General features: G+C 40.2%; 1 protein-coding gene across 3 annotated transcripts in view; it reads right to left on the reverse strand.

The window, feature by feature from the left end:
- agap3 (ArfGAP with GTPase domain, ankyrin repeat and PH domain 3) overlaps window positions 1-25891 on the reverse strand; it is a 114460-nt gene that overhangs the window by 16718 nt on the left and 71851 nt on the right. For all 3 annotated transcript variants that reach the window (XM_068340084.1, XM_068340085.1, XM_068340083.1), the window contains exons 11-15: window positions 24124-24295; window positions 18692-18841; window positions 12822-12977; window positions 1952-2106; window positions 1429-1519 (exon numbers count right to left, since the gene is read on the reverse strand). In XM_068340084.1, the coding sequence (XP_068196185.1) occupies window positions 1429-1519; window positions 1952-2106; window positions 12822-12977; window positions 18692-18841; window positions 24124-24295 (724 nt within the window). The remainder of the gene's footprint in view (window positions 1-1428; window positions 1520-1951; window positions 2107-12821; window positions 12978-18691; window positions 18842-24123; window positions 24296-25891) is intronic.

The raw sequence follows: 25891 nt of genomic DNA on the forward strand, positions 1-25891 counted from the left end.
TACCAACCGTAAAAAACAAAATTCAGTGATATAGCGACAAACGTTTTATTTTTAACAGTAATTTAAACGTTTATGAACCTTCCCTATTATAATATTAAACCACCTTATATCTGTATAAATCTGTATTACCTTTTCCCACACTCTTATAGACTATTTAAAACACTTTTGTGTTTCACGGAAGTGCATCAGTCAATAGCATGTGCGTATCTTATCATGTGACTACCTACTAAGAAGTCGGGCATCTTGAAGCGCGAACAAGTGAGGGATTACTGTAATTAAGCAATGCTACAATAAAAACTTATTTTATTGATGGTCACTGTAGTTTTGTAAATTTGTAGATCCTGTAAGACTTCATATTGATTTTTTGTATTTTTTCTATATATTAACAAACAAGTGATATAAAAGTTATTAGATACTGGATCTGATGCCTCTAGCTTCATATGAATGCCATTAGCAGTGGCCGTATATGGAACATGAACCAAAAATGAAAGACAGTCATCACGTGATGGTCATCCTTCGAAAGTTGTGTTAATACCTGCTACAGCCATACCCAGAGACAGAATTCCAACAAAACCCCATCATACTGATAATACTGTTGTATGCCGATACAATAAATTATGCTAAACACGATAAAAAAACAGTAAAGAAAATGCTGTAGTATTCAGTCATTGTGTAGAAAACAATCACTGAGAGAAACATGTTAATTTAATAATTTATACTTTCTAATTACTGTACATATTATACACACGCCGATATTATATTGCATTATTACAGCTTCATCCAACAATCATCGTATTTGTTTCATTAAACCGTTTGGGACTTCACTGCCTTCTTGTGGATGTATCGTTGCACCGAAGAATGCTAGCATTGGCCGATACGTCTTTTGAAATATGCGTATTGTCACTGCTATATGAAGTATGAAAATTATCCTTAATCGAAGGATCAAAGTTAGTATATGACTTTTGATGCTGATTTGCAAATTTTAATTACCTGAAAAGAAATATTCTACAAAAGTTATTAATCTGAAACTGTCTGTATAGTCATAAAAGCGGAACTGCACATGTATGAATTAACTATTACAGTAGCTTCATTTGTCAATTGCCCTTTGATTACCCAAACTCTGATTTAGCACTGTACAAAAATTGCAGTAACTGAGCAAGTGGTAAGCCCAAATCCAAACACCATGTATTTCAGAATTCATAAGTGAATGTTGTATTGTCTTTGCAGGTCAAAGATGGAGTTAATGCTATAATAAGTTATCATCTTTATTACAGCAGGCACATGTAAAAAGCAAAGCACCTATCCAGTATAAAGCAACGTGAGAGGAAGAATATTATATACCTAACCACAATGCCATTTGAGAAGGTTTTCATATGAAGAGCTTCCCTTAATGAATGAGAACTCAGCTGTCTGAACAATTATACTCACTGGGTGCATCGCAGTCCACACAGAAGCTGTTGCCCCTCACATTCCGTATAGACTGGATGGCCATTGCATCGCTTTGGCTGCCTAACCGCGACTGTAAGAAATGAGGGAGAAAATATGTTAGCAGGAGCTAATTATTATAGAATAGCTACTCAGTGAGGAGAGAGAGGGCAGAGATTTTAAACTCTTAGGGAAAGACCGAGGCAGGGAAAAATGAATATGAAAATGAGCCTGTGTCTCCCCACTATACTGACACGAGCCGTGTTCTATCTCTGATGTCTGTCAGTTCTAATAAGAGATCCCCCACACTGCGGTGCACCTGTCTGACAACCTCCCACGTGTGACAGCTTGAAGTGGGTGTGAAGAGGTGGGGGAGGGTGAAGGCACAATATGAGTTGGAAAGAAATGAAAAAGATGAATGTAAATGAAGCAGCAGAATTGTAGGATGATGACGATGCTGTGATTAGACGCTAATCACCAATGATGTTCAGTCCTTATATTTTGTCGAGATCACAATATACCCTACCTTGTTCTTTACACTCTCACAAGACTGAAGACTGGCAAAGATCTGGCTCTCAATTGCCTGGACCCACAGCTCCCTTTCGTCATAGGTAGACGCTTCAAAGTTCCACGTCTGACCAGTTAACGACACGATGATGAACTCAAAGGAATCCTCTTGTTCTGGAAAACACAAATAAGAATAAAGTAACATCAATGCTGGTTATGAAAGTACTGAGGCTCAGGTATGCATGAATAGATGATGGGATTGGCTTCAGTCAGACAAGGACATGTTCAATAAACGGTTGATAAGATATTAGCATTAACAGTTAAATGGTTTCTCCAGTATTTCTCTGCTGTTTGAAAGATTACACAAAAACTATGTGCAGGGTATAGTCACATCAAGTTTTCTTTTTGGTGTTCTTGGAGAATGAACAGAGCGGAAGTTTCTGGCTAGCACTACAGGTAGGGCATTATCTTTTTAATCATTTATTCATTCACTTTCGAAGCCCGCTTCATCCGCTGTGGCATGTCGTGGGGTGCTGGAGCTTATCCCAGCTGAATGGGGGCATGAGCCAGGGGACAATCTGGGCGTGACGCCAGTGCACTGTGGACACGCTCACACCTATGGGCAATTTGGGACTACCGAATTAATCTGAAGCGCATGCTTTTTGGGGATGGGAAGAACCAGGAGAGAACCCACGCAGACACGGGGAGAACATGCAAACTCTTCACAGAGCGGGACTCAAACCCAGACTGCTTTGCTGTGTGGCGACAACACTAACTGCTGCGCCACCGTGCCGCCCTCCTTTTAATTAAGCTTCATCAAATCCTGTCAGGTAGTATAATAGACAAAGGCAATGAAAAACAGTCTTGTTTTGGAATATTCAAGAATGTGGAAACATCCCCTTTCATACAGATCAAACCCATTTTTTTAGTATGAGCTAATAGGACTGTTTCACAAGTCATTCTGAAATAAGAGGTCTGACACAACATATGCTACAATACATGCCATAAAGCATCTGCTGCGCGGAAGCAATTCATTAACTCCATACTGTACGATGTGACTCATGCATGCACATTCTTGAACCCATAGCCAAATGATTTGTAATTACCTAATTATGTCTATGCAAATAGTCAAGTCATTTGCATAAACCATGTTTGGAGGACTGCAGGCAAGTAGACACATGGGGAATGTCTCTTTTTGCAGTGCAGCAATATTGTTATATTTTAATAGAGCTTGAAAAATTAAAAGAGTGAAAAAAATATTTGACGCTTAATGCGCGAGATGTTAATAAATTAATAAAAATTTCACTTTAAAAATCAACTCAAATTCACTCTCACAGAATGATGGTGAACACATGATGATGATAAAATCATCAGCCGATTTAATGCACTTTAAATTCATAATCAATTTTGACCCTTTGGTGCGAGACACCACACTGTAATGTTAAATGACAGATGTCTGAGAAACGGCACTAATGTTGCAACCCCTGTGCAGTGGTAGTGGACCATCTCTTAAGGGGGAAAGCCATAATCCAATTAGCTTGACACCGACTTCAATTATCTGATTTAGTTTGTGGAATCGACTACAGGTCTTGGAGAATCAATAAAAGCTTGGAAGCCTCTTTATTTATACTTACAGCAAAAAAAAGTCTTTATGTGGGTGTGACATTTTAAAAGCACTTGTGGGGATTATAATACAAAAATCTCTGTTTGATGTTATAGTCAACATACAGGAGCCTAGAAATAAAATAAATTAAAAAAGGAAAGATTATGTGGAATACACATGGTAGAAATCAATTGTTCCTTGTCCAATATAACTTCAGGTAGAATAACTAATGCATTTGATTATAATTTGTGGTTTCCAGACCAAAATGTTATTGTACTTGTTTTCATCCTTAAAAAAAAAAAAAGGAATAAAGCTAATTATTCTGTTGGCTGCCCAGGCAATAAATTGGAGGCATTAAAACACTTTCATTTTGGAGATTAAAAAAGCAACGGATGGCTGCTTTCTTAAACTGACGTGTGTACAAGGGAAAACAAAAGTAATTCTCCATGCATAGTAATGCACACTCGAGACACGCTGTAGCCACTAAAGAGACAGTGCAGCAGGAATCTTTTGTGTGCAATGCAGGTATTGTCATTACATGTAGCAACAGCATGCCTATTTTAATGCCGTCCACAGTGAGGCAATTCAGCTCCACAAGCCAGATTAATTCTGCTCCATGAAAGCATGATGCCGAGGTCAGAGCCGTCTTCATAGAGACAGTAAATCTGAAACGAACAATGTGCCAAAAGGTGTCACTGCCATCTTACAACACCTGCCATGATGGGCTTGTAAAAGGGTCATTAGAGCCTGTGTTATTTTTCAATAGTTGCACTTAGCACATGGCTACCAGAGGAACGATCATCTTGTCACATTAACATGAGCATTAACCTCCTGACCAAATCACTCTGCAAGCCTACAGTCAACAAGCTATTGCCAATTAGAAATAAATTAACATTGCTCTACCAGTGGGCGGACAAGGAAGAACACAATTTAAAACCAACAGAGGAACCAACTGTGAAGAATGTGCAAAATATGATTTTACGTAATTAACATGCCATCATAAAAAGGAAATTAGAGTGTAATGGCTATAGAGCTAGTGAGAGGAGGGAACAGCTGAAGATACACATCTTTGTCCACCATTTACATCTATTAGTTTGGGTACCTCTCACTTCTATGTTTTTCATCAGACACTTTGTGGCTTCTAGGAAGGACGATTTAATAAGGAGAACGTCTGGCCGATAAAAAAACCCAAAATAAAACAAAACAAAACATACAGCAAATTAATTTCTATAACACAACCACGATTCTGAACAGGAATCATTTCAAAATGTCATATAAGTTCAACGCCCACTCAAGTCATATCAACAATATACAGTAGCATGACATAAAATGAGAAATCAGAAGATATCACCTTACCCTTCAGTCCATTGTCACAATAAATGATAAAATGAGCAATTGCTACTCTCACAACTACTGTACCAATTCATTTTGGTTAGGCTAGAATCAAAATGAATGTGAGCACCACTCACAGTCACGACATGTGTGCCACACAAAATATATGTCAGTATAAAGTAACCCTATCATATAATGCAATTCCTTAAGTTTTGTGAAGAGCGAATGTTTGTCAGATATGCTCTTGATAAGATGAACAAAATTCAGACTAATCATATTTCGAATTTCATAAATTTATTTCAATTACCTAGAATAAAAAAAACAAAAAACCTAAACATACTTTTCACACACAATTATGTTATATAACATCTACGGTGGATTTATTACACTAAAATAGAACTGAAATTCAATGTCCCCGTGATGTGCTGATGATGGATCCGGAGCATACCTCGCCTCTTAGCCCTATCCAGCAGGGATGGGCTCCAGCAACACCCGTGACCCACAAAGCAGAAAAGTGGATGAACACAAGACGATTGTGATCATCTTGTCTTCAAGACAATGGATAGATGGATGGATGAAATGCAATGATTTCATAACCCACTGAACATCTCTGATCGTCCTTCATGCTAGGAACCACCACAGGAAAATGTGGAGCGATGAGCTGTAATATTTAGAGATCACGACATGAAAGCTACTGAACAACATATATAAATAATCACTTGGATATATATTTTTACATGGCTGTAATGGTACTTTTACTTTTAATAATTATGTCAATGAAAGAAAATCGGACCCGTTGTATTAAAATGCATCCTGTAAGACACATTTTAATACAACTATGGATTATTTTATCCTGAAAATCCAAGTTAAACCTGAGAGAAAACAGGGTGATGTGAGGACAATGATTCCTCTTTTGTCGTGTGCATGCAGCAGATGCGCCACTGAGGACCTGTAGACCATATTAGCACCCTTGAGGGTTTGGTGCTGAGCCCAGCTGTTCTGTCTATATGGCAACATCTATTCTGTCTAAGCTTCCAAAAACCCCTGGAGACCAGTGCTACAAACCCTCCAAGAAGTTGGCAAAAAATTCTTAGCCCTGAGGACTTTTCAATCCATCCGTGTGAACACCTGGCTGGAATGAAGACAAGGTGCGGAGGTACATAAGGTGAACTGTTGTTTTGGTGTGCAGGATGTGTTGTGTTGTGTCATATGCATACATCAGGCAGTCACTTAAAGAAGTGCTTGCCGTTCCTGTGAATTAACGAGCAGTTGGGAAGAACAGGCCAAGGCGGTGCCATCTGTAAATGTCACAGGCACTGCTTGCTCATTTTACACATCATTAAAGCCAATATTCCTAACCTGTATCAGAGCAATCAGGAGCAGGCCATTACTGCGACAGGGGCCCCAGGGGAACCACGACCAAACTCAGAAAGAAGAGAGCGGGGAGGGAGCGAGAGATAGAGCGCACTCTTTATCTATATGACACACACACACACACACACACACACACACACACACACACACACACACACACACACACACACACACACACACACACACACTGATGTGTACACAAACAGAAGTCTGCACATTGCTACACGTGCATGCACGTGCTCAGACAGGGAGTACAACACACCTTCCAACAATAAGCAAACACATGAAATCAGCACCAATACTGTTCATCTAATAGCTGGTGCATTTAACAACAGAGTAGAATGAAAACAGGGCTAATTATACATGTATCTGTGGGCAGTGTGTACGGAGCCCAAATGAGAATCTTGTTATTCCTTTTTCTCCATACTGTGACGCTCAGAAAGCTAAGCCATTACAAGAGTACAGGCTCCAGGGACAGCTTTCGGAAATGAGAGCGAATCGGGGAGTGACAAAACAAAGTATTGAGATAAACACCCACCATTAGCACAGGCAGTTAAACCTCCATTTCCTAATCCTCTGCTGGACTCCAGAGGATATTAACCCTTAGTTCACTAAGGTGGATACTGGATTAAGTGGGATGGACAATATATGACTTAAAAACATTCTGATGAGGAATGGATACAGGTAGAGATTATGATTCAGTCGATGAGTGTGAATAAAATTCTAGTTTTTCATACAGTGTTTATTCCATTGGGTTCACACTATACGAGGCTTAAATTCTGACCACTTTTGAAAATTGGCTTCATCACACGCATAATGAAAAATCTCTCCAATCTCCAATCTCGAGTGTGTGCACACTCTTGGATTCTAAAATACCGGGGCATTACACTCTACAGGATTTCATTAAGAGCCTTGTACCCAAGGGAGCAATGACTGCACCACCTCAGGTGATCCCTGGAGAAGCAGCTGTGTTATATAAACAAAATTACTTATGAAGTCGTCGTAGTGACCATCCTATTTTGCAGTGAGATAACAAGAAAACCTCACCCTAACCCTATCAGAGTTGTTGTTTGGAAAAAGGTGGCAAACAAGGATCCATCTCCTGAAGTAAATGGAACATAGTTACTTCCAGTTTAAAGTAACATATACGTATATGCTAGTTAATCACCCACTACCTCTATAGGTTAAATCTTCACTGTTAGCTGCTCTGGGATCTTTCTTGCTCTATATAATATGATCTTGCTTGGAAAGTATGGATGTAATCATTCACATTTTAATTCCTAAAAATCGAATGTGATTGAAAATTACCACAAGAGATCAGATTTGAAAAGAAGAGCTCGCGATTGGGTATTTTAAATGAAAATAGACATCAGCTTATCAGCTATCCTCTCGCTTGACTGACATTGTGGACAGCAAATTTGATGGCATCTGACTGGTTTTTTTGTCTTACAAAAAAAGTATAGAATGAGTGGGGGAAATAGACAAATAGGAAAACAAAAACTAAGTTTCCATATGGAATGGGAAAATAACTTTTTTCACTATGGCATTTTCGAAGTGCGTTTGCCTCATCTGCCAATCAATCATCTCAATACCAAAGAAGCGAAAGGTGGAGCGGCATTTTCGGAGAGTTCATAGAAAAGAATTCACCGATTTTCCACCGAAAAGTGAACTGAGAAAGTAGTCCTTTTAGTCACAGCACCATCAAAAGCAGAAGCCGCCACCGAAGCATCAATCTGGGTGAGTCATGGTTAAGATCAGGAAGTCCTTCATATATGCAGGGATTGTAAAAGGAGCATTCCTTGAAGCAGCTGACTCAACTAATTGATAAATATCTAATGCTTTCAAACAAAAGATGCAACATCTCTCTTCAACGCTGCAGCAAATGATTTGGTAAACTTGCAGAACCTGGTATCAGAGCTGGAGATGAAACAGAAATGTACATTACACAGAGCAGATTGACAATTGTCTGTCAGAGTTTGACAAATTCTTTCAAGACTTTTCTTTGCTCGAGCCAGTCACTACAGTCATGTGCTATCCTTTTGGGAAGATGCTGAGGTTGATTCACTTGCATCAAACATTGCATCACTGTTTCACCAGAGGCCTGTACCATAAAGGTGGATTATGGTTTAGCGAGATAACGTCAGGCTTAACCCTGGCTTTTTGGTATCATAAAGGTGGCTGACTTTCTATCGGGCTACGTTGTCATGGTAACCTATGCTGAACACCTAACCTGCTCCGGAGCAGGATAAGTTCAGGATAAGAGCTCAGCAGGTATAACAGCCCCACCTACTGACCAATCAGAGCTCAGTGGGTATAACAGCCCCACCTACTGACCAATCAGTTCTCTTGGAAAATGGGCTGTCCGTTTTATGAGAACCCGGTGGATCTTGGTGCACAGCTTGTGCGAAGAGCACTCAGGCACGAGAGAATATTTAGAGATCGCTGTAATCCGTTGGAATTGCCTGAACTGTACGAAAGGTAGAGGTTTTGGGGAGAAGGGTGACATTACATCTGTCAGCTGCTGGAGCCTTACATCAGTAATGTAACGCACTGCAACCACACGCTGACAATCCCACAGACAGTGTGCATTGCACTGAGGTTTTTTGCCACAGTTAATATATTTCTTAGTGATGTTCGTAATTATTATGATGTCCTTAAATCCCTCGTTGGATGGGTTACAAGCAAGCCACAGATAAAATGCCATTAATCAATTATTCGTTAAAGTAAATCATGGATTGATTCATTCATTCATAGGTACTTTTATGTATTCTGTTGGCGATGCCGAAAACCTCGGGAAGAAAGTATGTAGAGCATTTCATAAAGTCGCGGGGGCTACAATCACATGCCAAAACGAAAAATGTCGTACACACATACATTTATGGAACACACAAATGTTACTGTAGTCAGATATACAAGTGCAGTCATAGTGGGGAAGTAATATTATAATGGCACTAACTTCCGCATTGACACAGTCGGCGATCTTATGCCAGCAATCCTTGCGCCGTTTGGCAGCTGCAACTGTGTTGCTTTTTGCCTGGATTATTGATTTGTACTGCTCGTATTTATTAATTATTATTGTTTGCTCCTCCGTTGTGAAATATGCGGCTCGGGCCTGTTTGTTGCATGTTTGCGATTGGTCGCATGCAGCAACCTCCGCCCCTTTTATGTGAGCGCGCACAGAATTGAATTGAATTAGTGAGTTGATAGCCGGCTTTATGGTACCGAAAATCCGGAGGGCGGATGTCTTGGTAAGTGAAGCCAGATAAGTAAGAGGAAGCCAGGCTAGGTTCATCAAGCTTTATGGTACAGGCCTCTGAACTCCTCTAGAGTGGAAGATGAGATGTTGACACTACAAGCCACCATGACTGATGATCATTTGGAAGTGTGCTTGAGGCTGGCTCTCAACAGCTTCTGTCTGGACTATGCATCCCTGGCTGATTCCATTCAGTGCAAGTCATCAGTTCACTTGGGATATGACAAAAATGTACTCTTGTTTTGCATTGTGTAATATGGGCTCATAATGTTATGCAAGGCACATAAATATAGATTCAACATATAATATGTGTTTTGCATTTTTATAATAGGTAAATAATTTTTATTTGGTCATTTAATAAGTAGCTTGCATGCTGAAAAAGTGTGAGCACCCCTGTTCTAGTCTGGCCAGCTTCAGGCAGTCAAATGTTTACATGGTTTACACCAACCAACCAATTAAAATAAATAAAGGCTTAAAATTCCTGAAGTATCAAAGGCACATCTGCAGTTTCAGCAATTTTTGATTTGTTGAACAGCATGACATAACATCCATTGCACCTGCTGTGAAGCTCTGCCTCCACCAGGATACATTTATGTCAACATTTAGTGCTGCAGGAAACATTGGCTTTACCTTGTGATTCCCTCTGATTTCATAATGACAGATTATGTAAAAAAAGATATCAGCATCCACTTTCTGGATTCTGTTAATATATCTCACTTTCTTGACACACATAAAAAACATTTCCATATGCATCTCTAATTGCTGATGTTAACCAGTAGAGGAGTACTTTAAATCACTCTAAATTAGATCGGTCTAAAAATGTAACAGAAAACGACTTCATTAAATCCATTATTGAATTAGAAGCTGAGAAACTGATTGAAAAGAGATTTGATTAGAAATCTAACTATTCCATACAAAGCGAATTGACCCCAGTCCTTCTTTTTCAAGTACATTGTGTTCATTAGAGAGTGCATATCCTTTACTTCCTTCACTTTTATAAGTGGAAACCTGTTGTAATTCAAAGTAGAAAAAAATGCATTTTAAATTAAGTACATTTGATTACATGTTAATAGTGAGATATATTTGTAATTGAACACCTTATTTCTATTAAAGGCATCCAAGCAAACGCTTGTTTTCTTACAGGTTTTTGTGACCTTAACAGGAATAAACACATTCATCCATAAAACGGGAAGAAACAGGAAAGAACCTCCCGTCACAACTTCCACCCATTCCTCCACCCCCCTTTCTGCTCGTGTTCGACAAGCAAAAAACCCTAAACAATGTGCATTTGATACACTTTTTTAAAAAAGAGAATTACATTAATGATGCTCCCTGACAGTCTGCATTAATCAGAGAAGGCTCCCCCTGAACGCAAGTCTTTATCGGCCATCGATTTTCCAGTGGGTTTATGGCAAGCGACACACCGAGAAAGCTCGTCGCCAGGCGGCTGCTGGGAAACACATTACGGGGCTGTCAGTTGTCTCGCCATGCATCCTGCATCATTCTTTAAGCACATGAGAAGTTCATTACACCACACAGCTCTGACAGTGCATAGGATATTAGGAACTGTGTCCATTGAGCATATCCTTGGTGGAACTTCAGGAGTAAAGACCTAACAGAGATATATTATCCAAATTCCCCTTTAATTTAATTATAAATAAATATATACCTTTGAATTAATAACTACTAATTGTATTTAAAAGTCAAATCTTTGGTATTAAAGCCCTTATCCTCTTAATATCTATCATTCATGATAAAACCAATGCGAGGTGAGGTGCAAGTTAAAATATTTGTAAGATTACTTTCACTTCTGTTTCCATGCAGAAGAGTCTTAAGTACTGTCGCATCATATTTGGAAATGGTGGTGTGGTAACACTTTCTCCAGGCTCCTGCATTCTGCACATTTAATGTTGACCAAAATTATTTCTCAGCTTAACATGCACAGTGCTGTTTTGATTTATGATGCTTCACAACTACTAAAATTCAATTTCAGCATGCATTCCACGCGTCTGATTGCCCTGTAAATGAGATAAACTGATGGCAATTTATTCAAGGATCCAACATCTCCTTTCCATTCTTTTCTTCTTCTCTCTTTCCCTTCTTTTCAGCAGGTGAGACAACTCACATACCAGAGTTGGGTGAATCCAATATTTAAGTGATACGTCTGTATTCCAGTGCATTCAACAGAACAGACAGGGAGACGCTAATAGAAAACCTGGCAGAGGACTGCAAGTGATAGAAAACAATGCGAGTCTGATGACGTGAGAAAAATTCACAATGTGCTTCCTCAATCATGCTTGCTCTTAAACTACCTCCTCAGGAAGTCCAGGAAAAATTCTGACTTCAATTATTCCTGTGAAGAGGATTTATTGATGACATCTGATTACGTTTGATAATGCCAGCCACTCAATCAAGGTTTTAATGTGACTGTGTAACTCAACTAGGGAAGTCCCATTAAGAGCTAAGTAATGTAACAAATACAACATTTAATAAAACAGAAGTAATGGACAAAGCAATTGACAACCACGCTGCCACTACTCTACGTGAAAGAGCCTATGTCAAATCTATAGCTCGTGGATTAGCCATCACCAGCATTCTGATGTGACCAGATCCCAACACTGGCACTCATCCCTGACGTCCTGATGATGTTCACTCTTGACTCTGAACAACAATGTGGTCAACAGAACCATTCAGTCATGAAAGAGAAGCTGTCACAGACCATGATAAAAAAGTATAATGATTATAAATGCTTAGCCCCATTTAGGAGGCGTCAATGCCATTGTTGTCGTTATCCAGCGTATCAATCTTGGTGATTGATCATCCTGGTCGGGTGACATCACTTTTATGGCCTCTGAAATGTGTCCCAGTGTTTTCACAATGCCATCCAATTAGGGTACTCCATTCATCATTGGGCTGGAGAATCATTATTAATTGGGTGGAGATCCTACTGCCACTCCCCTGCTGAGGAGGGCCGTGGCTTCTCTAGAGCAGGCTATTCAGACTATGATGAAAGAAATGGGGGCTATGAGGGTGCACTATGTAGGGAGCCACACAGAGACACAAAACTACACACCTTTTTGCACTTCACGCACAAATTCTATTGGAATATGCAAGACTACATAGTCATGATTCGTAATGACTGAAGAAACAATGTCAGTGACAGAAGTGGAGCTAGTGGGCAGCTGCTTTTGTGACAGGAAAATGTTTAATTCAATAAGGAGTGAGTGAATGGTGTTGGAGGGTATAATTCTGACTTCAATGGGCGATCATATTTTATTTCAAAGATTTGTGATCGTTTCAAAGTATAGAGAAATATTGGGGTTGTACCTTCATAGCCTGCAGACAGGCCATCTGGTTTTGTGATGCCTGTGCTCTTTTTCCGCCTGTGTTTTTTGCGGTTGGCGTGTGGTGAAGGAGGCGGCTCAAGTTTTGGACTTGTGGCGCTGCCCACACTGGAACTTGCTGGATCACTCATTCCATTGGCTGAAAAAGAAAACAGACAAGAAAGAGGATTACTGCATTTAAAATTCAAAATGAAAAATGAAACGAAAATAAAGAAGGCCTTTCAGGTTTAAGTAGTGACATGAGTTATTTTGCACCTGTTTCACTGACGGATCATTATTACATGAGCGTTGATCGGACCAGACCATCTAATCAAGGTTAATTTTAACAAGTTTCTAAACTGAAACGTGTTGTATAAAAAGTCTGTATAAATGAAGTATAAATTATTTTAAATTTGATTCAGAGAGCAAAATGCTTTGTCAAAAGTCAGACTAACAGGAGCTAAATGAAGGTTAATTGCTTGAGTTCATCATGGTGATGTAAAAAAGAACTGCACAAACTTGATGAAGAGAAAATGTCTGAAACGATCTCATTTAAAGTCAAAAATCATCAAATGGTTTATCAAAGAGAAATTCCTCTGCTGTTGCAGCATAAATGATGGCTCTTTATGTTGAATGAGGACTAAATTAAGTCAGTTTATAGTCACTCTCATCTAAAGCTGTGTGTCCAGAATGAAAAGAATCAGTGTACAACAAATAAAAGAAAAACTTCTGCGTGTCATCGGTAGAATATAAAGATGGGTTTGAAAAAGTGAAACTATCATAGCTGAGTTGAAGTCGAAAATGTATGAACTGTTATCAAATCGAGCTGGTGAGATGACAATCAATACCAAATACTTCTATTAGTATCAATGAAAGAACTATTCAAAGTGGACTTGTCACTTGCTAAGGATGCATCTGCACCTTTAAGTGTTGGAACTAGCTCTAGAAGTAACTGTGCGGCTGCAGCTTCAGATGGAGTGATGGACAGGCGTGGGGCTACCGCTGAACAAATGGTTACCTGTGTTAGCCCACGGCAAAGCTCTCTATAAGACTGTCTGGAAGTGACAGGGGGCTAAGAGCAGCTTTCTTTCTTGTAAGTGATTTTATAAATGTGATATTAACCTGTTCTACCATTGGGCAAAAAGATAGGAGGGATAGGAGAATAAGATGGGGGTGTCAGCTTGCCATCTTTCTGATTTCCTGACATTTGACATCACTTTCCCTTCTTTCCCCCTCCGGATGCCATTATGAAACTGGGAACGGGGGCCAGGGGCCTGAGGGAAGCAGGGAGGTATGCCAGTAGATGGGCCCCATATTGGTCTCCTCTTACCACCCTGTGTGGTGCTGGCAGCCTCCTCCATTGTCTCCCATCAAAAGCTCATTGTAGTGTAGCAAACTCCATTCATTTCCCTGTGCACCGTCCCAGCCCCAGGGGTGGAGTGAAGGAGGACAAGGGGCTCAGGGATTATTGCTGTTGTCGTTGCCAGTTGCACATGCTATAATGTGCGGCACTGTGCCATTAGCCAGTGTACAACATTAGGCCTAATTCGGTCATTACCTTTAGGGAGATGGGGCTGTCTTGGAGGAGTAAGATGGGCTCAGCAGGGGATTGAAGACACTAACGTGGGGGGGGGAGGGGGCATGCAAGTAAGGGGGCCAATGGACGCATTGTGTTTGTGGGCAAAATACAGACAACATTCAGAGACAACACCTGAGATGCGCATTATTATATTTATATTCCAGAAAGATTAATTTTTAGGAGAGTTGATGATTACAAGTAAGAATATTAATTGTGTAAAGAAAAAAATGAGCAATAAATAAAAACATCCTTGAGTTCTAAGAAGTAGAAGGAGCCCATCTTTAGAGGTAACGTTGATTTTCCAGTGTGAAAAGTGAAGTACTGCTTGGAAAATAACAGCAATTATATGCTATGACATTAATAAACATAACATTGGTGCTTGTGCTAGACTACATACATTAGGCTCTCTGGTGCTTTGAATGGCAGCACGCAGCCACACATGTAGCAGCTCCTAGTCGAGGCGTCTGTTTCAATTTCCCTGCTCTCTTACAACAGCCCCCCTGAGACGAGTCATTAGCTGGCTCAGACAGCTGGGGGCACAGGGGTCCTACATATGTCCCCCCCACCCCCCCTCCACCCTCTGCTTCCTCCTCCTTCTACATCTCAACGTCTGTCCCGCCAGCACACATCCGTATGGTGGGTGGAAGACTTGAGCTCCAACCTGCCTCCGATGTGACAGCCAGCATTTGTTTAATGTCGCTTGAGGTTAAAGGGGAGGATTGCCCCTCAGGGGCCACAACCGTGTCATAAACACCTCTAATTATCAATTTCTGCCCTTAATGTCGTGGAAAATGACCCTGGCCCTGCTCATCTTGCACCTGAAACATATATGAGGTTATACACCTCCCTTTGTTTGCCCCAATCTGGCTGTAAGGACTGTGTAACGTGAATGTGTAGAGGTTGATAACAGAGAAACTACAGTACTGTACTTATCACTGAGCAATAAAATCAAAGCATCTGAGACCTAATGGCTTTATAGAACTTCTATCTCTTTTAAATGATGTCAGGTCTAAAAAAAAAGCACCCTGGTGGAGTTTATTTCTGAAGCTTAGAATTGGTCTGATTCTGCCTTCACTGCGTCATTATTAGCTGGTTAGTGTGAATGAGGGCCATCAGGACCAAGCAGGGAAATGAAGCATGCTGAGGTTCAGGAGTCTCTCACCGACGCAGCCAAGATCACCTAGGTAGCAGAATAGGTATCGGCCTAACCTGTGATTACAGTATATTACGCTCCCCCACCACTGAGATGACAGTTTAAACATGCTTCAAGACAACGACCATAGGTGAGACGAAGAGGGGGCTGCAAACACCCTCTCGCCTTTACCAATGAAAAGAATGAGTATAAAAAAGGATCAGAGAGAGAGAGAGAAAGAGAGAAGCAGAAGGTGGGATAGAGAGGAGGAGGGGAGTCATTTCATTGTTATTCAAGAGGCTTTGGGTGAGGAGCACTATGATTCCACCAGGCCTCTTGACATGGCAGACCTGTTTGTCCTCAATCAAAGCCAACGGCTGCAATTAATGGCAAAAATTAGAAACAATCACCGCCTCCCCCTTATTATCCTCAATTAGAGCATACTAATCAGGGCCTGATCGCGCTCTGCTGCTCTCTCCAAACTAAATGTCAAACTTCATTATGACCTGGTGTAGAAATCAAATGCCCCACATGCTATCATTCTCACATCAGGAGGCCACAATATAAAACATAGTGCTGAAAATGTGTGCATTAACTTCCTGTGTCCTGAAAATGCAAGCTGAAAAACACTTAAATGTGACCTAATATGAGAGAGTAGAGGAATAAATGTGGAGATGGTAAGAATAACCCATGAGGTCTACGGACGTGCACTATGGTCAAAAACAAATGTGTGATAATTAACACATAATTACAATAATCTAAGAATGCTTTCTTATTAAAATCTACTGATAAAACGCTTAAACGTTTATTCTTCCAGTGAAGGCACAGCTTTTCATTATATTCACGCTGGAATTGTTTTTCAACTATTTCGTAATTCACGTTATTTTCCATTACATTCAATTTTATAATTGCTTATTTTGTCAGGCCAAAAGCGTATTATTATCATCCAAGAAACAAAAACCAAAGCAGAAACCAACAACCCAGAAACTAAACCATAAATCTACTGAAAAAGGCTGAACCTATTCATCAGTTACAATAATTGATCAAGATTTATTTTGATCAACTGAACTATCAATCAAAGAACTGTTGATGATCAAACTAAATCTTTGGTGTTTTAATCTCACAAAAAAAACATAAAATGTAGAGTATACTACCATAATCTTTTCTTACATTTTGTTATTGACTTAATTTATTGTCTAGCATATATCTTCAGATGACTGTTTGAGCCTCCAGCTTTTAATTCAGGTTCAGAGATTGAGGCGTTCGAAGGAGTGCAAAATCTAAACAAGCATCTGGTGCATTAAGAATGGGTCTCCTTATGAAGGCAAGCAACAGAAAAATTGGGCTGGGATTTAATCAAAAATCTGCACTCAATATTCAAGAGACGTTAGTACCTCTGCTTCTGCCTATGCGCAATAGGTTTATAAATGAGGACATTCTTTAAATAATATGGAAATGGTTACCTGTCTAAGACGCATTCATTCACCAGTGAATCATCAATCTGCTGTTTTTGCATCTCAGAATCACATTTTATGTTAACCTGCAACCTTCGCCAAGGATAATGGAGTGATTGGGTTTGGTTCAAGTAAATTCAAAAGGAAAAACATGAGCACCCCTCACTGTGGAACACCCCCTATTGATTATTGAAGGCACATTAGGATGAATGATTAGAGGGGTAAAATTTTACTCAAGTTTATATTTTTTAATTTTCCCTCTCTCTTCACATTACAGATTTATTCAGCTGCTTTCATGCAGATTTGTAAGCTGTAAGGTAACATGGAAATAAGACATTCAAGGAAAGTTTTAGAGTTAGAGTTATCACTTCAAGCCTTAAACTGTCTGCACTGACTACACACTGATTACCGAGACACTCCACCCCAAAGACGAGCAACATATCTATCATTTGACACAACCTCGTCTACTGTTATTTTCAGCTCATTTGCCTCATTCAAGCTCATTTGTGGTTACCTTAAGAGTAGCATGAAAATAATTGAAGAAAAATAGAATAATGAAGCAAATTGTGGATTTGATTTAGTTGAAGACCGGATGCTGGTTAATGAGCTATGCTAATATTGAGCGTTTTTCACTTTACCAAACATGAAAATGGGAAATTCCAGGCCTTCTCATTTTCTTAACACAACACATACCTATTTGTCCTCTACAGACTGCCAAACACGCAAACATCTGATACAAACTCTTTTTTTAAAAACACACACGCTCTGTGGAAAAAAACTCACACACACTTGCAAATATAAAAAAAAACCAAAAAAAAAAACCAAAACTGTGAGAACACACGCAAACACGCTCATTTATTTGAGGACCCCACGAATCTAAGTAATTCTGCTTTGGGCATGGTGCTGATGGGAGACGGGGGTAGGGGGTGAAGGAAGTGCCTGCGTCCAGGCAGAATTGATCGTTTGGCAGCTCCAAATGAGAGACAGGCTTGTCGGCAGAACCACGAGGGCCGTGCAGTTGGACTCCAGCAGCGCTCGTAAAGTGCGCTCTTTAAACTGCCGGGGCCCCTGGGAGCCCGTGGGGAGGGGGGGGAGCAGCCGCCGTGCTAATGAGAACTACCAGAGTGCAAACATGCATGGAAATGACTGTTATTCTGTTGATGTGCATTTAAGTGCTTTTTTACTGCCAACCACAAAGAGTGGGAAATAACTGGTGATGAATGGTTCCCCAAAAAGCATTCATTTTCCTCTTCAGAAGAAAAGAGAGGAAAACAGACTGGAGGTGGGGGTACGGGGGGGTGGGGGTGGAAGGTAAAGACAGGATCGAGGGGGACGGGGTGTCGACATGCATGGCGAATATATTATCTTACTTCAGTCAAGTACAAGTGACAAAGTAGAATATGACACAGAGGCAGTAAGTGGAGATGCATCAACGGTAGCAAGTTAACCTTCACTGTTCCTCCTGTCTGAACAATCCGCCTCCAGCCTCAAGGAGTAGCAGCCAAAAAGGTCACAGTGATCACCGCCCTGATCACCTAATTATGAAAATGAGGCTTTCTCCACCTGTACAAGAACCTCAGGATGGCATCACCGGCACACTGAATATGTAGACCGGATTCCATTGCTTTCAAGTTGCTGTTAATGTCCAGCAACACGTGTGTAAAATGTGAATATGTTTTGACTGGTGAGGCTGAGCGTGTTGGTCTTACAGGCTCCACTGGTTGTACTGGTGTTGATGGCTTCATTCCACTGGTCAGCGCTGGACACGGAGAAAGAGCGTTGGTGCATGCCGTCTTTACCGCCACCAAATACCAACCCGCCTGTCTGGAGGGAAGTGCTGCTATTGGAGTGAGGAGCGCCTGGAAAAACAAACCACATACGGCCAGAATATTAAACGTGATGTTGTGGACCGCCTCAGTTTTGGTTGAACTGTTTGATTCAACAACAAAAAAAAAAAAGTCAGGGAAAGAAGTGATAATGGTGTTATTTAGCAAACAGTTTTTGGTAGTTTACAGCTCTGCAATGCTACCGCCGCCTCATTTGTGCACATCTCTCTGTCAAACACCCCCCCCCCCCACACACACACACACCAAACCCCTCTCCCTCTGTCTCTAATTAGCCCTTAATTAACAAGATACACTCTGAACGCTAATTATCTCGCCTCATCCCTCTGACTGCCACATCGATCTCCGCTGGCGTCAGCAGGCATTCTCTCCCTAACTTCCAATCAGGCGAGCAGGAGACGCCTAACTCTCTTTACTAATTCATGGGTAAGGCTGCGCCATGTGGGGTTCCCCCCCCCCTCCTTGTTCCAGAGCAGCCGCTATAACCCGTCCTAACTACTATGAAAAACTCATCCATCTCTAGTCACGGGGGGGGGGGGGATCGAATCACCGGCTCTGACTTTAAAAGTGCATCAAAATCAATCATCATTGTGTGATTCAATGTAATAATTTGTTTTAAAAATAGTTTCATTTGATTCAGATACATTTTTATTTTGTCCTCCACTGAAATGAAGGCAGCATTCCAACAATGTTTAGCTGTTAAAAGATGAGGTGCTTATATTTGCAAAGTTCATCATTGTTTCTACTTAAAAAAAAAAAAAAGAAAAAAAAAAGGTAAATAGATGTGAACAAGGTCATCTCACAGGTATCACACATCAATTCAAGAATTTACAAGAGAAAAATCAATTTCTGATTTAGGCGACAATGACAGAAAACAAGACTGTGGGTCGTGTAAAAGAAACTAGGCGGCACGAGTGCTTGTTAGGATAATATGTCCTACTCATTATCTAGAGTAATAAGTGTATCAAATTCACATAATCATGTCTAATTAGTATCAGTAATTATCTTGTTGGGACCAGGAATATTAATCTTCAGATCCCAGAGGGGAGGGAGCACAATCGCACCAAGAATGGGAGAGGGAGCGAGGGAATCACGCTGAGGAGCAGTGACTAAATTAGCATGCAGAAATCAGAGCAGAGGAGAAGGAGCGGGGGAGGGGGGGGTTTGGAGTCGGAGAGCCGGGGTAATGGAAAGAAAACAGGAAACTTTGTTTTATAAAAAGTGATGGATGAATGATACATGAAATAAGCTCACGGCCTTCAGAGAAATGTCTTCAGGTTGCTTCTATTGCAGTTTAACTAATGAAGAATAACAAAATGACTAAATATTACAAAAATGAATAATTAATGAGCTCAATGTTTAGAGCTAGTTCTTTATTTTGTATTAAGATCAACATTTCTTCGTGAGACACCCAAACAAACAACGCCCCCACCACCACCACCACCAAAAAACCCAAAAAAAAAACAAAAACCAGTTGGTTGATGACAAGGCACCTTCGATTGATATTTAAAATTCAACAATCACGTCTAATTGTCAAATTGGATGCTAATGTTTAATGAATTATACATGGTGGTACCCATTAGTCCCCAGAGCCCACTCCTGCATAAAGGGGAGGATAATGTAATTACAGTGGAGAAATAATCAGCATTAAAAGAGCACTGTACTCTCAGATCTATAAGGCCTGACGCTACATCGCACAGCTTTAGCACCAGGGTGGACCGACAACGATGAACCGCCCAAACTGAGGACCAAACTATTTGATTTAATACTAAGAGTTAGTGATTTTAATAATTTAATCGATCATATAATACTGATTTAGTGATCATCAAATAAATTATTAAATTTTTAGTAAAATAAATGTTAAAAAAACAAGAGTCTGATAACACAGTAAAAACATTAGATTCTAACATTAGCCCGCAACCATCTCTTTCAATAAAAGGCTTCTGGCTAGACAGCAGAAACATTTCTTCTGATGATATTCTAATATTTACTGGAAAAAGCAATATATTTTTTTTTTACAGTTGTAAAGATTCCACAGCAATCAAGTCAACTCTATGAGAAATTGACAGCGAGAAAACATGCACTATACAGCACTATAAAAATATAAAAAAAACTCACTGTCTTACTGTGAAAGTAATTATTGAACATTTCCATTTTCTACTGCCTTCGACTGGACTGTTTCTCACAGGTTAATATCGTTCTGTTTCATACATGACATTTAATCGACCGCTAAAGATACTCCTGCTATTAAGGATTTAAATACACATGATGGTTTAAAAATCATCATTTCTATTTAAATAATTTTCATGTTTAAATATAGTTAAAATTAAAATTAAGTTTTTAGAGACTACATTACCAACAGTATACAGCAGAGAATTAGTTCCACCTCACTGCGCTACATTATTAAAACACTTCTCACATGTTTATGTGCTTGTAGTAATAATATAACAAATAATGATAATTTTTGACACTTTATTTACATTTTACTTCGATTGAGGAAATGCTGCTGTAAAAAAACACAAAAATAAACTACATAGATATTTCCACTATATGGATTTATATAGTTATGGAAGTCACTATTTGCATTTTTTTTGCCAAAGCTTGTTAGAATTAATAAAAACTATCAAATAAAGTGTATCATTATGAATATTTCTCTTTTACTGCGTTGACATGGGTATAAAGAGCCAACACAAGAATGTGTGTTCTGCAGGCTGTCTGGAGCCAAGGTGTTAAGTAGAGGCGATGGATTAGCGGGGAGCAGTGCTGCCTCGCTCCCCATTTCTCTTTAGGCCGGGCCGTCAGTGGGTTGATGAGCTGTGACAAGGCCTGACCCCTCCGTGGAGTTGTTGCCATTATATACAAGTAGTGGGATAATGAAGCATTCATGGTAATGTGGGTCGGGCAGCCCATCATCTGTGGCTTTGTGTAATTTACCAACATCATCCTGACCAACGCCCAGATGTCGCCCCCTCCACCCCAGATACTGGTGCTACCAGTCCCCTCACAAGTCACTCAGACGTTTGTAATGCACGTCCCTGCATTCTAAACTGTACAGAAGTAAAAATATGTTTGTCAATTTTTACTTTCACTGTATGCCAATATGATCCTATTTCATGTTTTCTTTTAATCATTACTGGTTTCAAGAACCATGTCAATTTTTTGTTTTTAAATTGGTGCTTACAAAAAAGTATACAAGAATTTAATTATGTAGGAATTTGAGCGGAGTACAATATTGAGTCAATATTGCACTAGCAAATAATTTGTAGTATCCACTTAGTGTGAAAAATTATTTTTAAATAGGATCAAAATGGACACATCTGGATCGTGCTGGGAGGTGTCAGCTCAACACTGAAGTTCACGACAACAGGAGACAGATAACTGGATCGAGTGAGGAGGGAATGAGCTGAACACTTTCCTGAAATCTCCACCTTTTTCCACACACATCTCTCGCCACCACAGGATTGATTCAAAGTGACTGGGCCCATTAATACTTTGTACAATGTATCTGTCGCCGGTGACACGGCAGGATGCCTGTTAACAGGGAGGATCATATTTAAAATGGTTCCGCTCAGCACCCAGCAAAGGAATTAAATCTGGCCTGCTTGGCAAACTCGTGGGCGCATGTGTTCTCTCATTTACTCTCTGTCATCGCGGTCTCTCCTCTTCATCTTCCCATCTCCCCCGATCCACTCCACTCCTCCTCCCCCTCGTCACTATCCCTCTTCTACCAGTGATTATAAAGGTCTTTATATCTTAGGAATGAATGAATTACCAAAGGCACAGACAAGGCTTGTGATTTGTATGCCCCAAATGAAAAATTACCCTTTGTTCCCTTCATCAATTGCACATCTAATGAAATCAAAATCACAATCACATAATCAGAAGAGGGTCCTCCACCCAGAGAGAGACCTGTCGTGATTTGTAACCTTTCTTTTCTTAAGTGGAGAATAAGGCAAATCTCCCTCACATTGTTCCTTGACGCACAAATGGATGGCAGCTGAAAACCTTGGGAATTTGTCATAACTATAAGTAAGGAACAACAGGCGGAAACAACACTGCTGGTGAGAATAAAAAGAACTAATGAGCTGGTGATGTTTTACCCAAAACCTTGTCTGGCCTATTTTTCTCAGCTCTTTGTCTGCTCCAGTGACTCTCCTTGCCCCGGCACTCAGGGTTAAAAGTTTGTGGGATGGAATAACCGCGATCTAACGTCCTCTGCTCAGTAAACTACTAAATCTTTCTGCTTTTGACTGATTAACCTATTCCCCAGTGGCAGAACCTCGACCATGTTCACCAGTAACCTGCCTGGACAGCGCTAATGGTCCACACTAGCCAGCTTTAGCCACAGATGAAAAAAAAACTGTGCCCGTTCAACATCTGATGAAGGACTCCACCTCCCTCTGGGGATCATTTTGCTAATCGGTATTAATTACTCTTAATCCTAACCTAAATCCAATCACTGGCGTCCCGGTTGTAAGCCTGCCAGATTCTTTGCAGCCTCGGGTGGCATGGCTTGCTGAGAGAACGACTCTATTTTTAAATCTGAAAGGTAGAAGCCCTGGCACAATGCTTAAGACCAAAATGCTTTTGGCTGTTTTGAACAAAAGATGAAAAATAAGTAGGCCAGAAAAAAAGTGGCAAAAACATCCGGTTAAATGCAGATTTTTTTTTTAAACATTGGTATTGTATTTAGCATTATATTTAGCATTTCAATTATTAATGTCATATTATATTAATTTCAAAAATTTATATATTTATCATAGACCCTCATTAAATCATCATTTTGGATACTATGAAGCATCTCATTTGCATGAATAAACAATACAGGAAGTAGATAATTAACCTATTGGTAGCCATTTTTATGATTAATCACAAATAGAGGACAGAGAAAATTAGTAGAGTAATAAAAGACTAATTGAGTCACCATTACTTATCACACCTGAATTTTTTTTTTTTTGGGGGGGGGGTGCAGTGCATGAAATATTTTCTATAAAAAGACTTCAATCCTTTCAAATTTATAACATATATTAATATCATTTTAAGTGAAACTTAAGTGAGACTCACGACGTATGAACAAGTATTTCAGTAAAACAGTCCATAGAAATACATTGAAGGAATTTTTATGAACACTTAAGAGAGTTAAGAGCTCCATTTATGGGAGCTAAAATTTTTTTTAAAAAAGCAGCTCAGCATCAATAGTTAAACATACCAACAGACTAAAGCTTCAATTTGACCATAACAGTGTTTTTTACTGATCACTCTGCTTTTGTTCTGACAGTACAGACTGAGACTCATACCTGAGTTTCCTATGCCCAGCTGCAAGGTGCTGCGATCCTTAGTCAGCCCATTGGTTTTAGGACTGGCAGTGGGGGCCACAGTAGCCACCGCTCTGGGGGGCCGCTTCCCAGGAATCTTGACTGTTGTTCTAAGCAAATCAATCTCTTTCCCATGAACGTTCTGCATATAGTCCTACAGAAACACACACACATGCACACTATGAGAAAAGTGCACTAACACAGGACTGCATGCCTCATTTTTGCCCAGTGAGTCTCTTCCTCTTCGATGTTACTCAATTTTTTCTCATAAACACCACCAGGAACCATGAAATACTGACTCTGGTAGGGCCTTCTTTTAGAGCATATCTTCATAAAACGCTGATAATTGAGTCCAAAATATCAAAACCCATCACAACAGGAAGTTCCTGACATGTTTCTGCATTGATATTTTGTCAAAGTGCTACTCAAGAAAGTGTACAGGTATTTCCCAACAATTGCCTAAACTCAGGGAACTGATTATAGAAAGCAGACCAATGAGAATCTCAGAATTATGGTGAAAAAACAAATTAAAAGGCTATTCAATTTCCATCCCCATTAGTCACAAACCATCTTGGAACTTCCACTAAGGGGTGTGTGGCACTGGAGAAATGATTGTAAAGCTATTATACATCACCTGTGCCCACGCCGTCTCTCCAAATAGCAAGATGGTAGGCTTAATGAATGCAAACAGTCTCATTCTCTTTCAATTTGGGCATTTGATTTGGTTTAGAGCGACTACTGCCCAAATGTGGGAAGCCAAGGTGAAAATGATTGGGCTCAGCAGAAAAAGACCCAGATAGAGGCGGGCTCGGCCTTTGCCGTCCCCCCACCGGCTCCTCTGCTTTATGACCGTGTCATAAAGCACTCATTTCTTTCCCAAGCCTCCTCGCTAATTACCCAGTGAGCGCTCTCATTTCATTTTATTGCTGGAATTAACAGCCAGATCGAAGCGTGCAAAGCTATTAAGATGTGTGATTAAGCCACATTCAATTAGTTTCTACAAACAATTTAATTGATGTAGCAGATAGAATTAACAGAAGGTGATTGTGTGGATGGCTTGGCTGACTGCGAAATTAAAGGTTCCCGTCTTCCACTATCTCAGTCTGCCTTCCTCCCCTTTTTTTTCCTCCTCCCTCTCTCCTTTCTTCAATCTCTCTCCTCCTGCTTCCCCCCTTCTTACTACATCTCTGCTCCACTGCTCAAAATGAGCTTGAGTTGTTATCATGCTAATGTAACTGTCTCCCTGACTTCACCTCCCTCCGTAAGTCAACAGATTCATAGATTCATAGATTGCCCCCATGACCTGTAATAGCTGCAATGATTAAGAGATAGCCTGCTCAGTCAATTACATACATCACTGTAGTACAGCACTGGTCACTAATAAGTGCTTGTAAATTAAACTGCTAACACACTGTCAGCATAACAAGAGCCATGCACTGGAATGTGTCCAAATGTTGTGCTCACACACAAACTGGAATATGTTAAAATTTTTATCTGGACAAACAACGGGTCAGAGGGGTTCAGAAAATGATGAGAGGAACCGGAGAAAGTCGGGCATTTCTGAAAGTGGCACCGGGCTCCTGAGCTGCCAGCACCGGCGAGTGTTTAAGAGGTATTAGTGGCCCAGCAGGGTTTCTGACAAGGATGGATGTGGAAGGGTGGTCAGGCTTTGCTGCCGTGCAGTGAGGACCATTATAAATACAAGGCAGCATGGAGTCCGGGTCAAGCAGCCACACTACCATGATTCCAT

This window comes from Antennarius striatus, chromosome 18, assembly GCF_040054535.1.
Source record: "Antennarius striatus isolate MH-2024 chromosome 18, ASM4005453v1, whole genome shotgun sequence".
Taxonomy (NCBI): domain Eukaryota; kingdom Metazoa; phylum Chordata; class Actinopteri; order Lophiiformes; family Antennariidae; genus Antennarius; species Antennarius striatus.